Below are 20,170 nucleotides of genomic sequence, written 5' to 3' on the forward strand. Positions count from 1 at the left end.
AGAAACTCACTGAAGACCGTGCGTAGTTTGCTAATATTAGAGGTAGGACGAAAACACAGATCCTCTGACCCTAAGATTAGAACTCTACCAAATCTTAATCCATACAACTCATACACACTGTTCTCTATGAAATTATCCTAGCTTGACTTATTTCATCATTTATAAAATTTTGTTTACTTATCTACATCTATATTAAATCACAAGACGACACAGGTATAAAAAGAAATTATGTCATTTTACTACATTTGCAGGCACACTCACCACGCAATCACTGAGAATCCATACATACCCATACAGACTTACAGCAAATTTGGTCTTACCTTAGTAAGATCCATTCCAAGTCTAACCTGTGACAAGAGATGCATGATAACGCTCTTGTGCTCCTCTACAGACCCTGCCTCCGCATCATCATCTCTGTCATCATGTGAATCAAAAAGGTCTAAAATAAAGCAGATCTTATTAGAATGGTGCTAAATTGGGCCAATCTGTCCTGATACTAGAATTACAATTTTGTTTGTTTGTTTGTTTGAGATGGAGTCTCATTCTTTCGCCCAGGCTGGAGTGCAATGGCACGATCTTGGCTCACTGTAAACCTCCATCTCCCAGGTTCAAGCGATTCTCCTGACTCAGCCTCCTTGGCAGCTGGGATTACAGGCACGCACCACCATGCCCAGCTAATTTTTTGTATTTTTTTAGTAGAGATGGGGTTTCACCATGTTGGTCAGGCTGGTCTTGAACTCCGGACCTCAAGTGATCTGCCCACCTCGGTCTCCCAAAGTGCTGGGATTACGGCATGAGCCACCACATCTGGCCACAAATATTTTTAAAGAAAAAAAAGTTAAATTATCAAAGGTCACTTACCAGCATCACTTGTTCCATTGGACAAGGAAGAATTAAGTGATTCTGTGGTATCTGGGCGTTTTAGACTATTTCCCGAGCTGCTGTGTGTCAGGACTGAGGCAGATCCAGAAGAACTATAAAAACATTAATTACCTTATTTAAGCTAAAGAAAGCAATTTAGAATCATAGTAAGCTAGACTCGTACAGTTAGCTGGTTACATGCATGCATATATATGCTTTAGAATTCTCTTGATGACAAGGTCTCTTGTCTTATCCTTTATGCACAGGATGTGCTCAACAAAGCCATGTTGATAGTCAAGACCTAGAAGTCATCAAAAATTAGTGAGATCTTTGCCTCTGCATTTAAGTTTAAAACTAGAGTTCCTTTTATGATTTTGTTACTGGGTATAAATCTAAATATGTCACAATTCTTGGCAACAATTCCAGAAACGGCAAGTCTCAGAAACATGTCTTGTCTTTATGTTTGAGATCCTTTAATAAAAGCCCACGTTGGTATTATCACTCTTCCTAATCATTAAAAAACTGTACTTGAAATTATAAAATAAAAAAACATCTTCTTTATGCAAGTAAATTTATGCTAACTGGCTTTTATGAGCCAGTTAACAGGTCTAAAGAAAGATTATTCTATTATTAATAGATTATCATACCTGTGATCATAATTTACCCATGGAAGTGTGTGTGTGTGTGCACGCACACATGTATATTTATATTTTTCTTAAGAGACAAGGTCTCCTTATGTTGCCCAGGATGGACTCGAACTCCTGGCCTCAAGTGATCCTCCCACCTCAGCCACCCAAGTCACTGGGTTTACAGGTGTGAGCCACCACACCCAGTTGGTATTTGTATATAAATAAACGAAAAATAAAAAAGGCACACAATTTACTTATTAAATGTAAAAATTGAAATCAAATTTCTTACACTTTAGATATTTATAAAACAGTACACATGAGTCTTATTACAACTCTACACGTGCGAAAACATATTATGTATTCTAATCTAATCATAATTTGCCCTTGTTACTTCTTTTAATTTTTTTAAATTAATAAACTTTATTTTTAGAGCAGTTTTAGGTTCATGGCAAAACTGAACAGAAAATATAGACAGCACGCATACATTCCCTGTCTCCACACCTGCAAACCTCCCTCATGATCAACATCCCATACCAGAGAGGTATATTTCTTACAACCAATGAGCCTACATTGACACATCATTATCACTCAAAGTCTACAGTTTATATTAGGGTTCACTCTTGGAGTTGCCTGTTCTATCGGTTTTGATAAATATATGACAACATGTATCCACCATTGTATCATACAGAATAGTTTCACTGCTGTAAAAATCCTCTGGGCTCTGCCTGTATTAGAACACTAGAATATTAGGATATTCTAAAATTAGAATATATTATGTTATTCTAGTTTGCCCTGGTTACTTACCTATTTTTCAAAATTTCTTGAGTAACTAAATATTACTTCTTTGATTATTTAGTAGTATATATCACAAGGTATTATAACTAATGTCCACCTCACCAGTTTTGAGAGGCAATGGAAAATATGTCTAAAAGATACAGGTAAGAAAAATCAAATGATCATTAAATGACAGAACTGGGGCCAGGCATGATGGCTCACGCCTGTAATTCCAACACTTTGGGAGGCCAAGGCAAGAGGATCACTTGAGCCCAGGAGTTTGAGTCTAGCCTGGGTAACATGGTGAGACCCCATCTCTACAAAAAATAAAAAATTAGGCTGGGCATGGTGGCTCAGGCTTGTAATCCCAGCACTTTGTAAAGCCAAGGTGGGCAGATCACTTTAGGTGAGGAGTTCAAGACCAGCCTGGTTAACATGGTGAAGCCCCATCTCTACTAAAAATACAAAAAGTTAGCCGAGCGTGGTGGCATGCGCCTGTAGTCCCAGCTACTTTGGAGACTGAGACATGAGAATCGTTTGAACCTGGGAGGTGGAGGTTGCAATAAGCCGACATCGCACCTCTGCACTCCAGCTCCAGTTTGGGCGACAGAGTAAGATTCTGTCTCAAAAAAAAAAAAAAAAAAAAAATTAGCTGGGCATGGTGGTGTGTGTCTGTGGTTCCAGCTACTGGGGCGGCTGAGGTGGGAGGATCACTTGAGCCCATGAGGTTGAGGCTATAGTGAGCTGTGTTCGTGCCACTGCACTCTAGCCTGAGTGATAGAGTGAGACCCTCTGTCTCAAAAAAAAAGCATGAAAGTTACCTTTAAAATGCTTTGTGCCTCTGTGATGTATCTCAAAATAGAGTCAATCTTTTAAATCAATTGACCTAAAAACCCCAAATCCTATAACATATGAATCTTATTTTAGATGTAATTTCAAAGGTCCTATTTATGCTGTTTTTTCTCCTTACCCATGATTAGAAACCATGTCTGAGCCAAGTGAAATACTCAGTAAGACTGTAAATTGAAAAAAAATGGGATAAATTTTCAGCCATTTCATAATTTACCTTGTTCAGAACAAATGATATAAAGAAAACAGTTAAAAACAACACCTATGTATACAGGAAAGTTTTATCTGCAATGGGCTAAGTTGTCTAGAATTTAGGCATAAAATCATAAAGTATGCAAAAACAATTTAAAGCTATGAATTATAATAACAATTTATCGAGTACCTTGTATGCACCATACACGGTATGTCTACATCTACATTACAACCCTAAGGAAAACACAATGATGCTCATAATACACAGACGCTCGGAGGTTCAATGACTGGTCTGAAGTCATACAGCTGGTGAGTAGTGGAGCCATTTCAAACACATCTGGCTCCAAAGTACAAGTTCTTTCCAACATGTACTTTTATCTAATTTATAAATGTGTAAACTACAGTGCTCAGTGCCATAGTTACACAGAAGCTATCATTAGTATAGGTCTTTAGAAAAACAACAGTGAAAGGACTTAAGCTTTCAAGTTCTCTTCCTTCAGAAAGAGAAAAACAAAAAATAGTAAAAAGAAATTTGACCTCAGAGTTAGAAAATCAGCAGTAGCAGCTGATGACCAGCAGGTGTCACAAGCTCAAATAGCTACAGATGCCAGGCAGAGAATATGTGGATAGGACCAAGATATAAGATATATATGGAACTGGGGAGTCAGCATACCCAACCTGAAAGAATCTAAAGCCTTGTTAAAACAAAACAAAAAACAAGTCAACAGAACACTGTGCTGCCCAAATAAAACATCTGCAGTCCTTACCGGTTTGGGCTTCTAGATTAGAATATACAAACAAGGAAGAGTGAAATTGAGGGAGAAAAGGAACACAGAGTGGGTTAGTTGGACATAAAAACTTAACTCTGGACCCTTTCAAAGAGATGTTCATGAACTGTGTGTTTGTTATGGGACAGGGTACTGGGAGAGCATAGAAGGAACCTTAACAGCAGGAATAGAAGAAGCCCATGAGCCTGTGCATGACTTTGCAGACCTGCCTATTACAGGTACAACAGGTGTTTTAAATGTTTCGATTTCATAGAAATTTTGGGAGAATCCCTTAAACCGGAGCCAGAGAGTGTCTATCAGTGATGTTACCAAGAGCTAACCACATATTATCAAGCTTTTACTGAATACAGTCATATGCTTTTAAAGGATGGATACATGAGTGATTTACTAGCAAGTGACATTCAGTTGCACTTTTTTAGAACAATAGCTAATGTATTGTCTTTAGGCCAGGTGCAGTGGCTCATGCCTGTGATCCCAGCACTTTGGGAGGCCGAGGCAGGCGGACAGCCTGAGGTCAGGAGTTCGACACCAGCCTGGCCAACATGGCAAAACCCCTCCTCTACTAAAAGTACAAAAATTAGCTGGGCATGGTGGTGGGCACCTGTAATCCCAGCTATTCAGGAGGCTGAGGCAGGAGAATTGCTTGAACCCAGGAGGTCGAGATTGCGCCATTGCACTCCAGCCTGGGCAACAAGAGCAAAACTCCGTCTCAAAAAAGGCTGGGCGCGGTGGCTCATGCCTGTAATCCCAGCACTTTGGGAGGCTGAGGCGGGCTGATCATGAGGTCAGGAGATCGAGACCATCCTGGCTAACACGGTGAAACCCTGTCTCTACTAAAAATACAAAAAACTAGCCAGGCGTGGTGGCGGGCGCCTGTAGTCCCAGCTACTCGGGAGGCTGAGGCAGGAAAATGGCGTGAACCCGGGAGGCGGAGCTTGCAGTGAGCCAACATGGCGCCACTGCACTCCAGCCTGGGCGACAAAGACTGTGTCTCAAAAAAAAAAAAAAAAAAAAAAAAGATGGTCTTTAATTCTCTTTTAAATAAAATAATGATTGAACCCTTCAAAAATTAATAATAACCTTTCATTTTCGAATTTTCTTCCAAATGCTTATTTTCTTTTAACCCCATTATTATAAAAACTTTTTTTCCAAAATTAAATTTCTATTGGCAAACTGCTAACAATGGTTTCTCAATAGTTTATGTTTTAACATTCAAAATAAAAAAAAGAAACCAATATGCTAAACTAAGCCCTTTCTGCTACACTGGCCTTCTTTAGTTGTAGATTTAAACCTCCCTTCCACGTCTTAACTATATATATTCACCTAGACCATATATATTTCACTTTTTCCCACATTCAACAGCTGAATTCATCGTAAGACAAAAAACTTGATGAAGCAATACAGTCATTTTCCATATACATGCTAACATTTTGAGCAGTTATGATACAGTCATAATACAAATGCTGTATTTCTCAATTCGTGTGCATACTTAAGAGAGCTAGAATCTTAACGCAACATTTCTTATTTAAAGAAAACAGCATTCAAGGTCTAAGGACTGGCTGAAGGTAATTGGCTTGCAAATTTACATTTAATTATTTCCAAATTTGTACTGTCTTAAAAAGCAAAAACCCTAGCTATAGTAACAGTACAAACCCCTGAGAAAGCAGAATTAGAAGTAATTCCCAACAAAAACTAAGCTATTAATACATCTACAACAAACACAAGTAAAATGAAAGTAAATCAGTAATTCTACTTCTTTTTTTTTTTTTTTTAAGACAGAGTCTCACTCTTGTCACCCAGGCTGGAGTGCAGCAGCCCAATCTCGGCTCACTGCAACCTACACCTCCTGTGTTCAAGAGATTCTCCCATCTTAGCCTCCCGAGTAGCTAGGACGACAGGCGTGTGCCACCACACTCGGCTAATTTTTGTATTTTTTTAGAGACAGGGTTTTACCATGTTGCCCAAGCTGGTCTCAAACTCCTGGGCTCAACTGATCCTCCCGCCTCAGCCTCCCAGATTGCTGAGATTAGGGGCACAAGCCACCACACCTGGCTCCCTAAACTGTTTTTGTTGTTGTTGTTTGTTTGGAAACAGAGTCTTGCTCTGTTGCCCAGGCTAGAGTGCAGTGGTGTGATCTCAGCTCACTGCAACCTCCGCCTCCCAGGTTCAAGTGATTCTCCTGCCTCAGCCTCCTGAGTAGCTGGAATTTATAGGCATGCACCACCATGCCTGGCTAATTTTTTTTTTTTTTTTTTTTTTTTTTGTATTTTTAGTAGAGATGGTTTCACCATGTTGGTCAGGCTGGTCTCGAACTCCTGACCTCGTGATCTGCCAGCCTCGGCCTCCCAAAGTGCTGGGATTACAGGCGTGAGCCACCACACTTGGCCTCCCTAAACGTTTTTAAATAAAATTAGTGCCTTAAAGCCAGTGCAGAGAGACAGATTTGAGGTGGACTTCCATTTCCCTGTAAGTAGACTTGCAATAAAAAGCTTTTCTTTCCTCAAAAACCTGGGACTTAGTAATGGCTTCTAGCACATTGGGCAGCAAGCCCCTTTTGCTCCGTAACACTGTAGGAAATAAATTTCTGTTGTTTATAAGCTACCTAGATTACTGTATTTTGTTATGGCAGCTTAAAGGGACTAAGATACCATACCACGTATTCCATTAGATTATAAATGTCTGCCTATTCCCCCAAAAGTTCCCTGTGGGCAGGGCCTGGATCTTTGTAACCTTGATATCAACCTAGCACAGTGCCTGGCTGATAGGTGTTGAATATTTCCACTCTAATTAAAAAAAGAAAAAAGTAATAGAAACCTCTTATTTGTATAATGCTTCATAGCTTATTCACTCTCATTGGACCCTCTCCTAATGTTGGTACTGTAGAAACGGCCAGGGTTCAACTAATAACACTGGCACATTACTATAGGTGATGCTATTTATTCCATTTGGATTAACTTAGGACTAAAATCAAAACTCTCACAGAACTGGCTTTGCTCAATAAGCCAACCAAAAACAAGTTGTCCATACAACTATTATACATCAATAAAAAAAATTCTATTAAAAAGGTTGCCCTTTTAATTTTCCCAAATAATAACTGATGAGGCAAGTCTGTCATTAACACTAGTCTCAAAATCAAATTAGATTTTTAAAAATCAGGAGAATCATTTAAATACATATTCTGTTCATCTACTCACTCTATTAAGCGCTTTGGGGATGAGCCACTTTGATGGAATTCATCAGCATCATAAAATTCATCTTCACTGCTGGAGTAAGAGAACTCTGGGACTGTATTTGGAGACAAGTTCACGTGGCTTGGAGAAGTGAGACTGCTACTCGGTGGTGAATGGCCACTGCCTAGGAAGTTAAAAGGGTTTTAGAGAAAAATATTGGTGAAAGAGAAGAAATTAGGGAGATGGAGTCAAAGCAGACTTTTCTAAAATCAAAAAAGAGTTTGGTTAAGTTTGTAAAAGTCGCTACACTATTTATAAAGAAAATCAACATTTAAACTCCACACAGAAAATGGCAAATCATGATATAAAATGAGGACACAGCCTTCTAAATAAATGAAACAAAAAGCTATGTCCTCATTCTATAATTAAAGATTATCATTAATACTAGGAAGGGGGCCCTTTTGATTATATGAGTTGTGGAGTTGCAAGTCCAACAACAGATATGATTACCAATGGGATGCCGGGACTCTTATTTTACACTGCAGATCCAGATATCTAAAAATGCAGCAGTGAGCCACTGGGAATGCAAAATGGAAAGAATATTAAGACCACATAAACATTAAAATATTGCAGGATATCACATTCCTATCATTCAATATTTTTTGGCAATCACATGGAAAATACACACACCATCCAAATTCCTCTCCTCTTTTCCACCTAAGTCAGGGGCTCAGAGGTGGAGATAAAAATAGAGGACTACGATGAGAAGAATGCAGAAAATGAAAAGATTCAGAAGAACATTTTTCTATTCCTAAACAGTCTAACTAAAGAAATGGAAATTAATGAAGACCCAGAGAAAGAAGCCTGCCATCTAATCTCTGAGATGATCATCTGGTACCTTATCTAGTAGTAAAGCAAGAACAAAAAAGTATCAAACCAATAGACAAATGGAGTATTAAGATCAATTTAACTTACTGAGCATTTAAGGGCTGTCAGTCAGGCAATTTATACTAATCTACAGATGTCTGGTGAAGACTAAAGTTTATTAAGACACTGATGGCAATCTGAAAGCCAGGGCCACAGTTCTGGAAGAAATTGAAGACAGCAATAAAAGTGAATCCAGGCTAGGCACAATGGCTCATGCCTGTAATTCCAGCACTTTGGGAGGACCAGTTGGGAGGACTGCTTGAGGCCAGGAGTTCAAGACCAGCCTGTGCAACAAAGTGAGAGCCCCATCTCTTAAAAAAATAGATAAATAAATTAGCTGGGCATGGTGGCATGTGCCTGTGGTCTCAGCTACACGACAGGCTGGGGCAGGATCACTTGATCTGAGGAGGTCGAGGCTGCAGTGAGTTGTGTTTGTGCCACTGCATTCCAGCCTGAGTAAACAGAGTGAGACCTTGTCTCAAAAAAAAAAGAATCCAGAGTCACTTACGGATTTTTTGCCCATTCCTACATGTATGGTTCAATAGTTGTGAAAAAAAGCACATCAGTTTGCCACATTTAGTCATCATATTCACAAAGGTATTTTAAAAAGATAACACAAAAAGTTTAACCCCTAAAAGGTAATGCTTATTTTGGAAATTCCAAAGGTAGCTCACCTTATTAGTAAATAACTTCATATTCTTTTTATTACCCAACAGAAAAAGTAAGAGAGAAAAGCAGCTTTTTCTTACTGGAATCAAAAAAAATTGATCAAGAATTGCAAATGATTAAGTAGCATGCAAATATTCCAGGTGATCACACAAGTGAAACTGTATCTTGCAAACAAAAGATCTGAGATTTACTTAGGAGAGCAAACATTTTCTCTTATTCCTTTATTTCTTTTTTGTATTAACAAGAGAAGTAAGGGAAAGAAAAGTGGAGAAAATGAAGTTAGGATGAAAAATCAAATAAGATATAAATCACAGGAATTTAATTTTAAATTTTTCTTTAAATCTACTCTAAAGTGTTAGATTTTTGAAATACCTTCAACTGAAATAGTTTTCAGAAGATTATCTTCTGGAAGTAATTTTTACAAAAATTAATATACATAAGAAGAGCTTCTCACTTTCTCAAAGTCTGTTGCTAGTTTTACGTATTTCCAAACAGAAAAATTTTGGAATTTTGGTTGTTTCAAAATTCCAACATAAAAATACGAACAACAACAAACAGGTACTATTTTTTAAATGAAGAAGAGGTGACACAGCTCAGGAAATACAGAAGTCAGCCAAAATATTTCAATTTCATTATTCAAATTGCTTATCAGCCTTTTCCCAAGAGCTTCAAGTAAGAGAGCTATTTTTTTTCTTTCAAAATTCAAAGGCAACTGCCCATGCTGTTAAATAGTAAAGATCAAAGTACTAGCATCAGTACTTTTACTAATTCGAATTTTTTAAATCACAGGGTAATTATTCGTCATTACACAGGAAAAATCCTACCCGGGAAAAAAATCTGAGGATGAACAAAAGGGGCTGATCTCCCACTTCTTCAAGAGTGGTTTTGGTTTTGGTTTCCAGGTTTAACAGTGTGAAAAGTGCTAGATGCTTCCTTGAGTTTGGTTCTACAAGTTATTCAACATATATTTAATTAATTTTAAAACAAGATAAATCTAGTATCTAACACTGATAGTATCCCTGTAAAACAGAGAAAAAATAAAGACCCTAAGCCTAAACGAATTAAGAAAATGCAGGCTGGGCGCGGTGGCTCACACCTGTAATCCCAGCACTTTGGGAGGTGGAGGTGGACAGATCACCTGAGGTCAGAAGCTCGAGACCAGCCTGGCCAACATAGTGAAATGCCGTCTCTACTAAAAATACAAAAATTAGTGGGGCGTGGTGGCGCACATCTTTAATCCCAGCTACTCAGGAGGCTGAGGCAGGAGAATCACCTCAACCCAGGAAGTGGAGGGTGCAGTGAGTCGAGACAGTGCCACTGGACTCCAGCCTGGGCAACAGAGTGAGACTCCATCTCAAAAACAAAAAACAAAACGTTTAAACAAACAAAAAGAAAATGCAAATTAAAATGAAGTATCTTTTTTCTAACTATAAAACTGGCAAAAAGGTGAAAGATTGATAAATGTTTTCTAAAAAAATATACATATGCCAAAGGTGCTGTACAAGGATATCACTGAAGTATTGCTTATAGCGGAAGAACACTGGAAAAAACTTAAATGTCCATCAGTGGAAAAAACAAGCAATACCTGCCCAGGCAGCTGTAAAAAGAATGCTGTCGACCTAATTTTACAAACATGGAAAGTGCTCTAAGTGTTCTCTGTTAAAGGAAAAACGCAAGTCACAGAAACACATAACCTAAGTTAGGTTTAAACAAAAACAATAAAAATACACGACATAAGTGTATATGCACATACATGTATGCAAATTACTGGGGGGAGAGTAAAGAGGACTTGTAGTTTTTATTCTGTGCACTTCTGTGTCAGCTTCATAATAAGAAAGTATGCAAGTCTAGCTGGAGTAAATTTTTCAAAAAGTCAACATAGATCACCAAATAAATGTTAAGGTAACAAACAAACAAAACTCTGTAATATTTTATTTTATTTAAATTATTCCAGGCATGGTGCCTCATGCCTGTATAATCCCAGCACACTGGGAGGCTGAGGCAGGAAGACTGTTTGAGCCCAAGAGTTTGAGACCAGCCTGAGCAACATAGGGAGACTCCTCTCTACAAAAATTAAAAATCAGCCAAGTGTGGTGTGTGTGCCTGTGGTCCCAGCTACCTGGGAGCCTGAGGCCTGGGAGGTCAAAACTACAGTGAGCCCTGATCGTACCACTGCACTCCAGCCTGAATGACAGAGTGAGACCCTGTCTCAAAAATAAAAATTTTAAAAATTTAAAAATAAATAATACTTACTAAAGCTTCTCTTTCAAACACAAAGCTAACCACTTCATGTATGGAACTATAATGTTAAAACTAACATATCTCCAACAGAAAATATACAACATATTTCTTCAACTTTCCCCCTCCTCATCAGAGGTCACAAACAAACCTCAAATGTTAATAGAGTTATGAGACATAAAGAAATTATGCAAATCTGTACCTGTACTATTTGGTGTAGGAGTCTGATGATGTCCCAAGGTAGCCAACACAGGTCCAACTGGTAGGGAAGATGGACGCTGCTCTGACTTACACAACTGAACAGGTTCTAGGAGATTTGAACGTATAAAATAAGGTACAGAAACAGCCAAACACACATTCTATTGACTGTAATTGTCTGGGATTCAAAATCCTAAAGGCCAGTAATTTTTGAAACTTTATTTCATTAAGTCTAGTTCCATGCTACTCCTTCCTTTTGACTTCCTAGCCTCTTAAACTCAATGATGATAGGCTACAGAGTACTAAGATACCAGGCAGGATATCAAAAAACCAGCCACAGTAGGCCAATACTGCAGTATAACTATGCTGTAAAACCAACAAATGCTTCTGATGATAATGTGTTTCTGAGCCTCAAACCACAAAAAATCTGAAGTGGAGTACAGTACCTGTTCCTCTTTAGCCCCAAGAGGTAGTTTAAGCTAATTCACTTAAGAAGTAAAAACTCACAAAAGGATTTCACATACTTACTAGTACTTTTAAAAAGAGTTTTCCCTTTTACAGTACAATTTCTGACTTCACTATGCCATCGAGAACATAGAAATGTTGGATATAACAAAAGGGCAAAAGGAATCAGGCAGTGTAGCTAGGTATTGGCCCTGAGCCCTTCTTTGCCAGTTTTTAAAAAATTGCATGTATTGCTTTTTACAAAAAAAAAAAAAACAAAAACAAAAAACCCAGATGTCATGTGATCAGTAGGCATCATAAATTTCCCTCTTCACTTTCTCATTATCTTAAAATCTACCATGAACATACCATTTGTATTGTTCAGAGCTACACAGAATACCCCAAAACGGAACATCCCTGGATTATCCAGAATAAGGTATAGTAATTTTTCCTCGCTAGCCATGAATTCTGAGTCATAGAATCCTGTTCTACCAGTGAATCCAAATCGTAGTAACCAAGTTTCTTTCTATCTCACTTTGAATAACAAAACCACTTTCATCACACTTCAGTAAAGCCCCAATATCAAAACATTATCATCTTTTTTCAGTTCACTTTCGGCTGTATTATTTTTTGAGTCCTTTCATTTGTTAAAAACAAGGAAAACCAAAAATAAACAGTAATAGCTAAGACTGCTATGACAGCCACACAAATTATTTTTTTCTCATCAATGAATCTAAGAAACATTTTCCCAAATTACCTGGAGGTAACACAGTCTGGGAAGGCATTGTGCTGATCACAGGTTCCAAAGGACTAGGTTGATATATTGCATCTACGGGATTAATAGTACTCTAAAATAAAGAAACACAATATAGCTATTTTTAATTAAATGCTCTTCTCATGTTACCCTCCCAAATGCCCACATTTATGACTGCAAAATCCTGAGGGTAGCTATATAGATATGTTGATCAAAATGAAAAAAGGAAATGAAACACCTTTTCTATACAGAAGTGTAAGAGTTGCTTAAAGCATAGTAAGGAAAGAAAATGAATGAATCTCTGTCACAGAAGAAGGTAAAGCTAAATGGAAAAACTGAGGAGTTATAAAATGGTGTGGGGAGATTTCAGGAAGTCAAAACCACCTCTCAATTCAATTCGGTGCTTCTCAATTTCTTAATTCACCACAAATATTGTTTCCCTGTTTTTTTCACTTTTGGTGAGTTACACCAAATGTCCAACTAATGTACCTGCACCACTAGGATCTCATCTTTCCATCCCATACTGCTGCTATCACACAGTACAGTCACTCCTCAGGTATCCAGGGGGACTGGTTCCAAGCACCCCCCGAGGATGCCAAAATCCACAGACATTCAAGTCCCTGATAAAATATCATGTAGTATTTGCATACAACCTACACATACGCTCCCATATAAGTTAAATCATCTCTAAATTACTTATGACACCTAATATTATGTAAACATTACATAAATCACCATTATACTGTATTGTTTAGGAAATCATGACAAGGAAAACAGTATATACATATTCAGTAAAGAGGTACTTTTTTTTTCCTCAAATATTTTTAATCCATGGTTGGTTGAATCCACAGATGCAGAAGGCTGACTGTGTGTCTAGTTTTATGGTCACTAAAGAGAAAGAGATGCATCTTCTAATTGGGGTGTGTAGAGAAGAGGGCTTGCTTTCTGAGGATTCAGAAGAGAGGGAGAAAAATTCAGACATGTAGTTAATTTTAGAGGGGAGAAAAGTCTAGGATTCTCTGATTCTAAGTCAAGAAATTATTCTGACAGCATAAAGGCATTTTAAAAAGAAAACTCCATAGGGCAGCAGGGGGGTGCGAGTGTGTACATGTTAAACCAAAGTCTTTGCCACAGCAAAGTTTACATTTACCATTTAGAAGACTAAACTGGGCAAACCCAAGAAATAAAAATGTAAGTTCTTTACCTTTAATTGATCTGGAAAACTGAACTTCACATATATATTAAGTAGTGCTTATAACAGAAGATACTAAAACAGAAATATAAGGGAAATACTTTGCCAATAAATAAGCCCAAAAAAGCAGTTGTAAAAACTTAAAATCACCTAATAATAGAAACTGAGGTAATGGTAAAGTTTTTGTAGCATTCTCACGTAATATCTAAGTTAAAAATTTTTTTCCAGGCCATGTGAAAAACAAACAAACATACACTGTGTTCAGGACTGTTAAAGAAAATTTAAAACCAAAAAAACCCAGCCCTCTTTCTGCATGAATATCTAAAACTCATTAAATAAGGTCTTTTCAATCAAGTGACTTGAACACAGGAATTCTGATTCTTGTCACTAAAATAGTTTATCTGCCATAAATACTTTAACTGAAAAATGAAGGACACTTAGAGAAAACACCCCCAAAACAATCAGTAATAATTAAAAAAAAAAAACAACTAAGAAACTGAAGTGGGGAATGTTTTGAAGCACTGAGAAAAGCAAAGAAACAGAGACTTGGAGTTTTTAATAGCTTAGAATCTTTAAGTCTCTTATCCTCTATGGGCCTCAGTTTCCTGGTCTGCAAAATAAAAAGTCTGTATTTACATGGGTGCTAAGGGTTTTCTGGTTATTACTTTGATTCTATTTTCAGATACTAGACCAAGCCATAATAACTAAACAAGTATCTCAACAAACATGGAGTTGTTCTTAAAATAAATTCCTTGTTTACACAGCGCTTTTCTCGAAAATAACTCCAAATGCTTTACAAAGACAAAATTCCACCATTAACGCTTTGATATATAGCAGTGAGAATATGTCACACCTCCTTACCCCTCCCACTGAAGGGAATAAGAAATAAAATAACTTTGGAACAAGGGACCAGAATTCTCTTTTGGATGTAATCTTTTATTTTCCAGATGAAACGTTCTTACAATTAGGCTGGTCAACCAAAGAAAACACTTAAAAACTTTGTGCACTGTTAAACAAAAATTATGAGAGGCCACTGTTTTGGATTGAGCCCTTGTACTAGGGCCCAACAGATTAGACCAAACCAAAATGGAGTCACTCTTGTTAAATGTCGTATCATTAAACTCTAAGGAAGCAAGTGGATCCCAAAATAGACCAGGTTTTGTTTTTTTTTTTCTGAAAATAGGAGATTCCAGTCTACCCGAATCAGTGTAATACGGAAATGCTCGCTGTTTTAACCCTTAAAAGAAAAGTAATCTGATGTTAACCAATCAGCATTTTTTCCTGTTACAGTTCTCACCTTACAAAACCCACTGCTTTGCCACTGCCCAGTGAGACCTCTCATTCTATTTTGTAGAATGGAGGCTGATCCGATTCATGCATCTTGAATAAAAGCCAATTAGATCTATGATTAAATTTGTTGTAATTTTGTCTTTTGACAACATGTATATTAAAAGTACTCAATCTTTTTGTTATTGTTGTTGTTTTTGATAGAAAAAATAACTATGCTACACTTATCCACAGTCCTTGGTCAGCCAACTTCAGGCTAAAATATGTCACATTACATTCTACAACTTGCTTTAAAAATAAATGCGCAGAACTTGAGAAGCAAAAATACTACTACTCAGCCCTAATCTGTTTTGACATTAATGAAACCCACGTAATACAATGTATTGCACATACACATACATGTACATATAGGTAACATTTATTGAATACTATGCGCTTGTTCTGTACCTTACAACAAACTTCTAAGATAGAACATTTCAGCTTTCTTTACAGGAAAAGAAATTAAGACTCAGAAAGGTTAAGTAATTTGCCAAGGTCACAGGTAGTGAGTGGCAGGGCTATTTTATTTGAACCCAAGCAACCTGCCTCTAAGGCCTATTCCATGAATAGTTCCTCTATTTTTTCAAAATAAAAATTCTTAAGGAAAATATGCTCTAGTCCCTGGGCAAATGATTCAAAGATATTTTTCTATTAGGTTAAATTTTCTATGAGTATAAACTTTCTAGATGTTTTTCATTGCAAATGATCAAGTGTTTTTGGTATGTTTTATAAAATCCTGCCTGTTTTATTTAACATAATATAACTAATCTGGCTTTGAGGGAAAAGAGATAAAAATAACAGCCAACATGGTTTTCCTTTGGAGTCTTTGGAGATCATAAAATGCTAGACAATACATACAGTCCTTTCCTATGAGGCTAACAATCTTCGATAGTATCTCATGAAGAGATATTATTTCAGTTTGTATTACATTTATATCATACAATTGTATTATATCACCATGGATCATACTTTGAACTGACAAAAATTCTGATATATTTAATTCAAATTCCAAACATGCTTATTTTACTTCTTTCTTAAGAAATACGCAAACACAGATTTAACTTAAAAAAAATTTTTAAACCAAATATAAAGATAACATGCTCATCCTTTCAAGTACAATCAGGAGATGTTTTTGAAAATTTACAGAATGTTTTTCCAGATCTCAGACAAGCTGGCATTTGTAAAGTCTAGGACAAACAAAAAAGCTGCCTCCTGCTTCAGGAATACAGACTAAGGTCACTCAGTTACCATAAAACTAGGGTAAGCACAAACCACAAACCTTCAAACTCTTTTATTTCCATCTGGGAAATACTAACAATACAATTTTCTTCTTTCTTTTTGGAGGGGAAGTTGAATATAAAGGAAAGGTAAAAAGATAAGAGAGAGGAAAGAGTGAGAAGATGGTTATAAGAGAAAGAATTCATGTTGTAAATTGTTCCAACAAAAATGCAGTACATACCACATTAACAATGATGGTTAACACATACACAAAAAATAAAAATAAAAGATAAAATAATAGGAACCTATAAATATATTCAAATAGATTAAGGTGTGTTTCAATATTGTACTCCCCCACCCCCACTTTCATCTGAGAAAAATAGAAATTAGACAAGAAATGTGGCACTGAGTTATGCATTATTTAATTGTAAAAGCTGAGTATTCACACCATGATTAACCCTTCAAGTTAATACATGCAAAGTGATTCAATCTGAACTCACACTTAGAAAAATTTTAAGATTGTCACTTCCCCTGCAAATGATTGCTGAAAGAAGGGAGCTTAAAGGAAACTGCAAGAGTCAACAACAAAAAGCAGTGAATAGTTGGCATTGAAAAATGAGTAGTAATTCAGGCTTCTCCTGATATGACTGGTTATAATGCTCTGCAGAAGTAAAGGGAAACAAAAACATTACATTAAACTTACTATCATTCCATCTGCGTGCTTCTCCGCATTACTCTGGTCCTTAAGGAAAAATGTTAAAAATGTTAACTTCATTCTTACATGTAAGTAACTCCTTGTGTATTTCTCCTACAAGAAAGCTTATTTACTAGGTAAGTAATAATGTTAGAACATGATTTATCTGCCTCCACTAAGATTTTAATTCCATGTGTACATTCTTAGCCAAACACAATTCTAACTCTGGCTACACAACAATCAACACCAACAGCATGGCAATTATTTTTCTATATAGGGATTTAACTAAGTTCATCGTGGAAATATCCTGTAGAACTGTAGTCACGTTCAAAATTCCAGGCAAAAGTGATCTCTACATGGATGAACCTTTGAAAACATGATGTTAAGTGAAAGAAGCTAGTCACAAAAGACCACATATTGTAAGATTCAACTTACATGAAGAGTCAAGAATAGACAAATCTAGAGAGAGAAAGTAGATTAATAGTTGCCAAGGGCTGGATGGGGTGAAGGGTAGGAGGCTGTTGGAAGAGAAAGGGAGGCACTGACGCTCCTCAACTTACAATGGAGTTTACCTCCCAATAAACCCATCTTAAGTTGAAAATATTGTTAAGTCAAAGATGCATTTAATTCATCTAACCTACCAAACAGCATAGCTTATCCTAACCTACCTTAAACGTGTTGTAGAACACTTACATTAGCCTACAGTTGGGCAAAAACCATCTTGCAACACAGTACACAGTGCAGAGTTTCAGCTGGCTACCCTTGTGATCGCGTGGCAAACTGGCAGCTGTGGCTTGCTGCCACTGCCCAGTATAGTGAGAGAAGATCATATAGCATTACCAGTAGCCTGGGAAAAAACCAAAACTCAAAATTCAAAGTACAGTTTCTATTGAATGCATATTACTTTTCTGCCATCATGAAGTCAAAGAATCCTAAGTAAAACCATTGTTAAGTCAGGGACCATCTATATAGAAAATCTATATAGAAAATGTTTGCTTAATAGGTATAGGGTTTCTTTTTGCGGTGATAAAAGTATGCTAAAATTAGATTATGGTGATGGCTGTACAATTTTGTAAATATAACAAAAACCATTGAAATAAACCATTTGTTTATTTATCTCTTTATTGGCCGTCTACCCTAGAGTACAATCTTGGTGAGGACTTTGCTCATCTTAGCACTTGTATTAATCTGCTTGGGCTGCCATAACAAAATACCATAGACTAGGTGGCTTAAAGAACATCCATGACTTTGAAGACTTGGTGCAAAAAGAGAAAGAGTCATGCCTGTAATGCCAGCATTTTGGAAGGCCGAGGATGGAGAATCACTTGAAGCCAAGAGTTTGAGACCAGTCTGAGCAACAAAGCGAGACCCTGTCTCTACAAAAAATTTAAAAATTAGTCAGGCACAGTGGTGAGTACCTGTAGTCCCAGCTACTCAGGTGGCTGAGGCAGGAGGATTGCTTGAACCCAGGAGTTTGAGGTTGCAGTGAGTTATTTATGACTGTGACACTGCACTCCAGTCTGAGTGACAGAGCAAGACACTATCTCTTAAAAAATGAGAGAGAGAGTAAGAAAGAAGAGAGAGGGAGAATATGAACTATCTCATTAGTAAATTTTTATACTGATTACATGTTGAAATAATATTTTTGGTACACTGGGTTACTAACATACATTATTAAAATTAATCTCACTTGTTTCTTTTTACCTTTCGAAATGTTATAAGAAAATTTTAAAATACATTTATAGCTCTCATATTTTTATTGTATAGCACTGGTCTAGACTTAGGATAGTCAACAGGAACTGACAAAATTAAAGCCTCAAATTCTAAGTAATCAACAGTATTTATTTGCATCTATTTTATGCAAGACTATAAAAACTACATAAATCAAATTGATCTGTGTCTACCTTGAAAAATGTTAACAGTCTCTATCTTTGCCTGTAAGAATAACCATTTAAAGTGCCTGATTTTAATTGTATTGAAATACTGTTTTACCGCATGATTTAACTGGTGAAAATCAACCAGAGTTTAAGTTTGTAGCAACTATACCTCAAAACCAAAGCATGTCTAGCATAGCCTTTTTCCCAATTTCAGTGATAATTAAACAATGCAAAAATAGTGTTCTAGTAAATCACAGTCAACCCCCTGGCACATGCCATTCTGACAGGCATTCTGAGTTGTGGTATGTGGTCACATCACCTGACTGTGATACTGGTTAAGTCTCCACCTGCAGGGGCCTCCTAGCTTATCTTCACTCTGTCCTGCCCTACTCCCCTTCTCTCCCCTTACTCCCCAGCTCCACTGCAGTCTCCCAGGAGAAGAACATCAGCTGTCTCCACCAAGGGTAAGGGGAAGGATGTCTTCTGAGATAACAAAGCCCACTTGAAAATTCCACTAACCGGGTGGTCTCAAAACTTTGTTGCACATTAAAACCACCCAGGGGGTTTAAAATAATCCCAATACCCAGGTGATACCCCACACAACAGAATTATAACACAATGTCTAGGGATGGGAGCCAGGAATCAGAACTGATTTCCAAATGACTCCAATATGCAGTAAAGTTTAGGAACCAATACACTAATCATTTAGGCAGGAGAGAATCTACTGGGAATAGGAATTCAAATCAAAGAATCAAAACTGGAAGGAGCTTAAAATTAAAATTTTTACTTACAGCATGCCGCCTCTAAGAAGCTGATACTAATCAGCCCCAAACAAGAAAGGTATCAAATTAGCTATCTTCTCATATCACTGTGGGGTCTCAAATGGCATTATCTCCCTCAAAGTAGTTGATTCTGGTATTTTATTAACCTGCCAGTGAATAAGAGTCTGCCAAAGTGGATATAACAATTTATATTTCCATCAGTACTCAATGGAAGCTCTCCAACTTTTACCAGATGTGTTACTGTCACTTTAAAATTTGCATCTTTTTTTAAAATTTAATAAACACTTATTTAGAGCTTATTACATGCCAGCTACCAAGAGCATCACAAATAATCATTTAGTCTCACAGCATCAGTAAGAGACAGACATTACTATTATCCCTCTTGTATATGGAATATAAACCAAAGCACAGAAAGGATAAATAAACTTGCTCCAGTGGTGGGGCTTGGATTCAAACTCAGTCTGGGGGCCATAATCCATGCTCTTTAAGACTATGCAAAGTTGACTGTTGTTATTATTTTAAAATCTTTTATCTTAATCATAGATTAACTGATTAAATTTACCTAAAGATTAGTTTATAGGGATGGTC

At 37.0% G+C, this 20,170-nt stretch overlaps 1 protein-coding gene across 13 annotated transcripts in view; it reads right to left on the reverse strand.

Moving 5' to 3' along the window:
* OSBPL9 (oxysterol binding protein like 9) overlaps positions 1-20,170 on the reverse strand; it is a 275,275-nt gene that overhangs the window by 15,350 nt on the left and 239,755 nt on the right. For 8 of the 13 annotated variants that reach the window (XM_057298908.2, XM_063607654.1, XM_034965117.3 and 5 more), the window contains 6 exons: positions 16,933-16,971; positions 12,497-12,587; positions 11,300-11,404; positions 7,288-7,447; positions 862-974; positions 321-439 (listed from right to left, as the gene is read on the reverse strand). In XM_057298908.2, coding sequence (XP_057154891.1) covers positions 321-439; positions 862-974; positions 7,288-7,447; positions 11,300-11,404; positions 12,497-12,587; positions 16,933-16,971 — 627 coding nt within the window. The remainder of the gene's footprint in view (positions 1-320; positions 440-861; positions 975-7,287; positions 7,448-11,299; positions 11,405-12,496; positions 12,588-16,932; positions 16,972-20,170) is intronic. The other 5 variants (XM_063607656.1, XM_057298910.2, XM_034965119.3 and 2 more) reach the window with 1 other exon arrangement.

Source organism: Pan paniscus, chromosome 1, assembly GCF_029289425.2.
Source record: "Pan paniscus chromosome 1, NHGRI_mPanPan1-v2.0_pri, whole genome shotgun sequence".
NCBI lineage: Eukaryota > Metazoa > Chordata > Mammalia > Primates > Hominidae > Pan > Pan paniscus.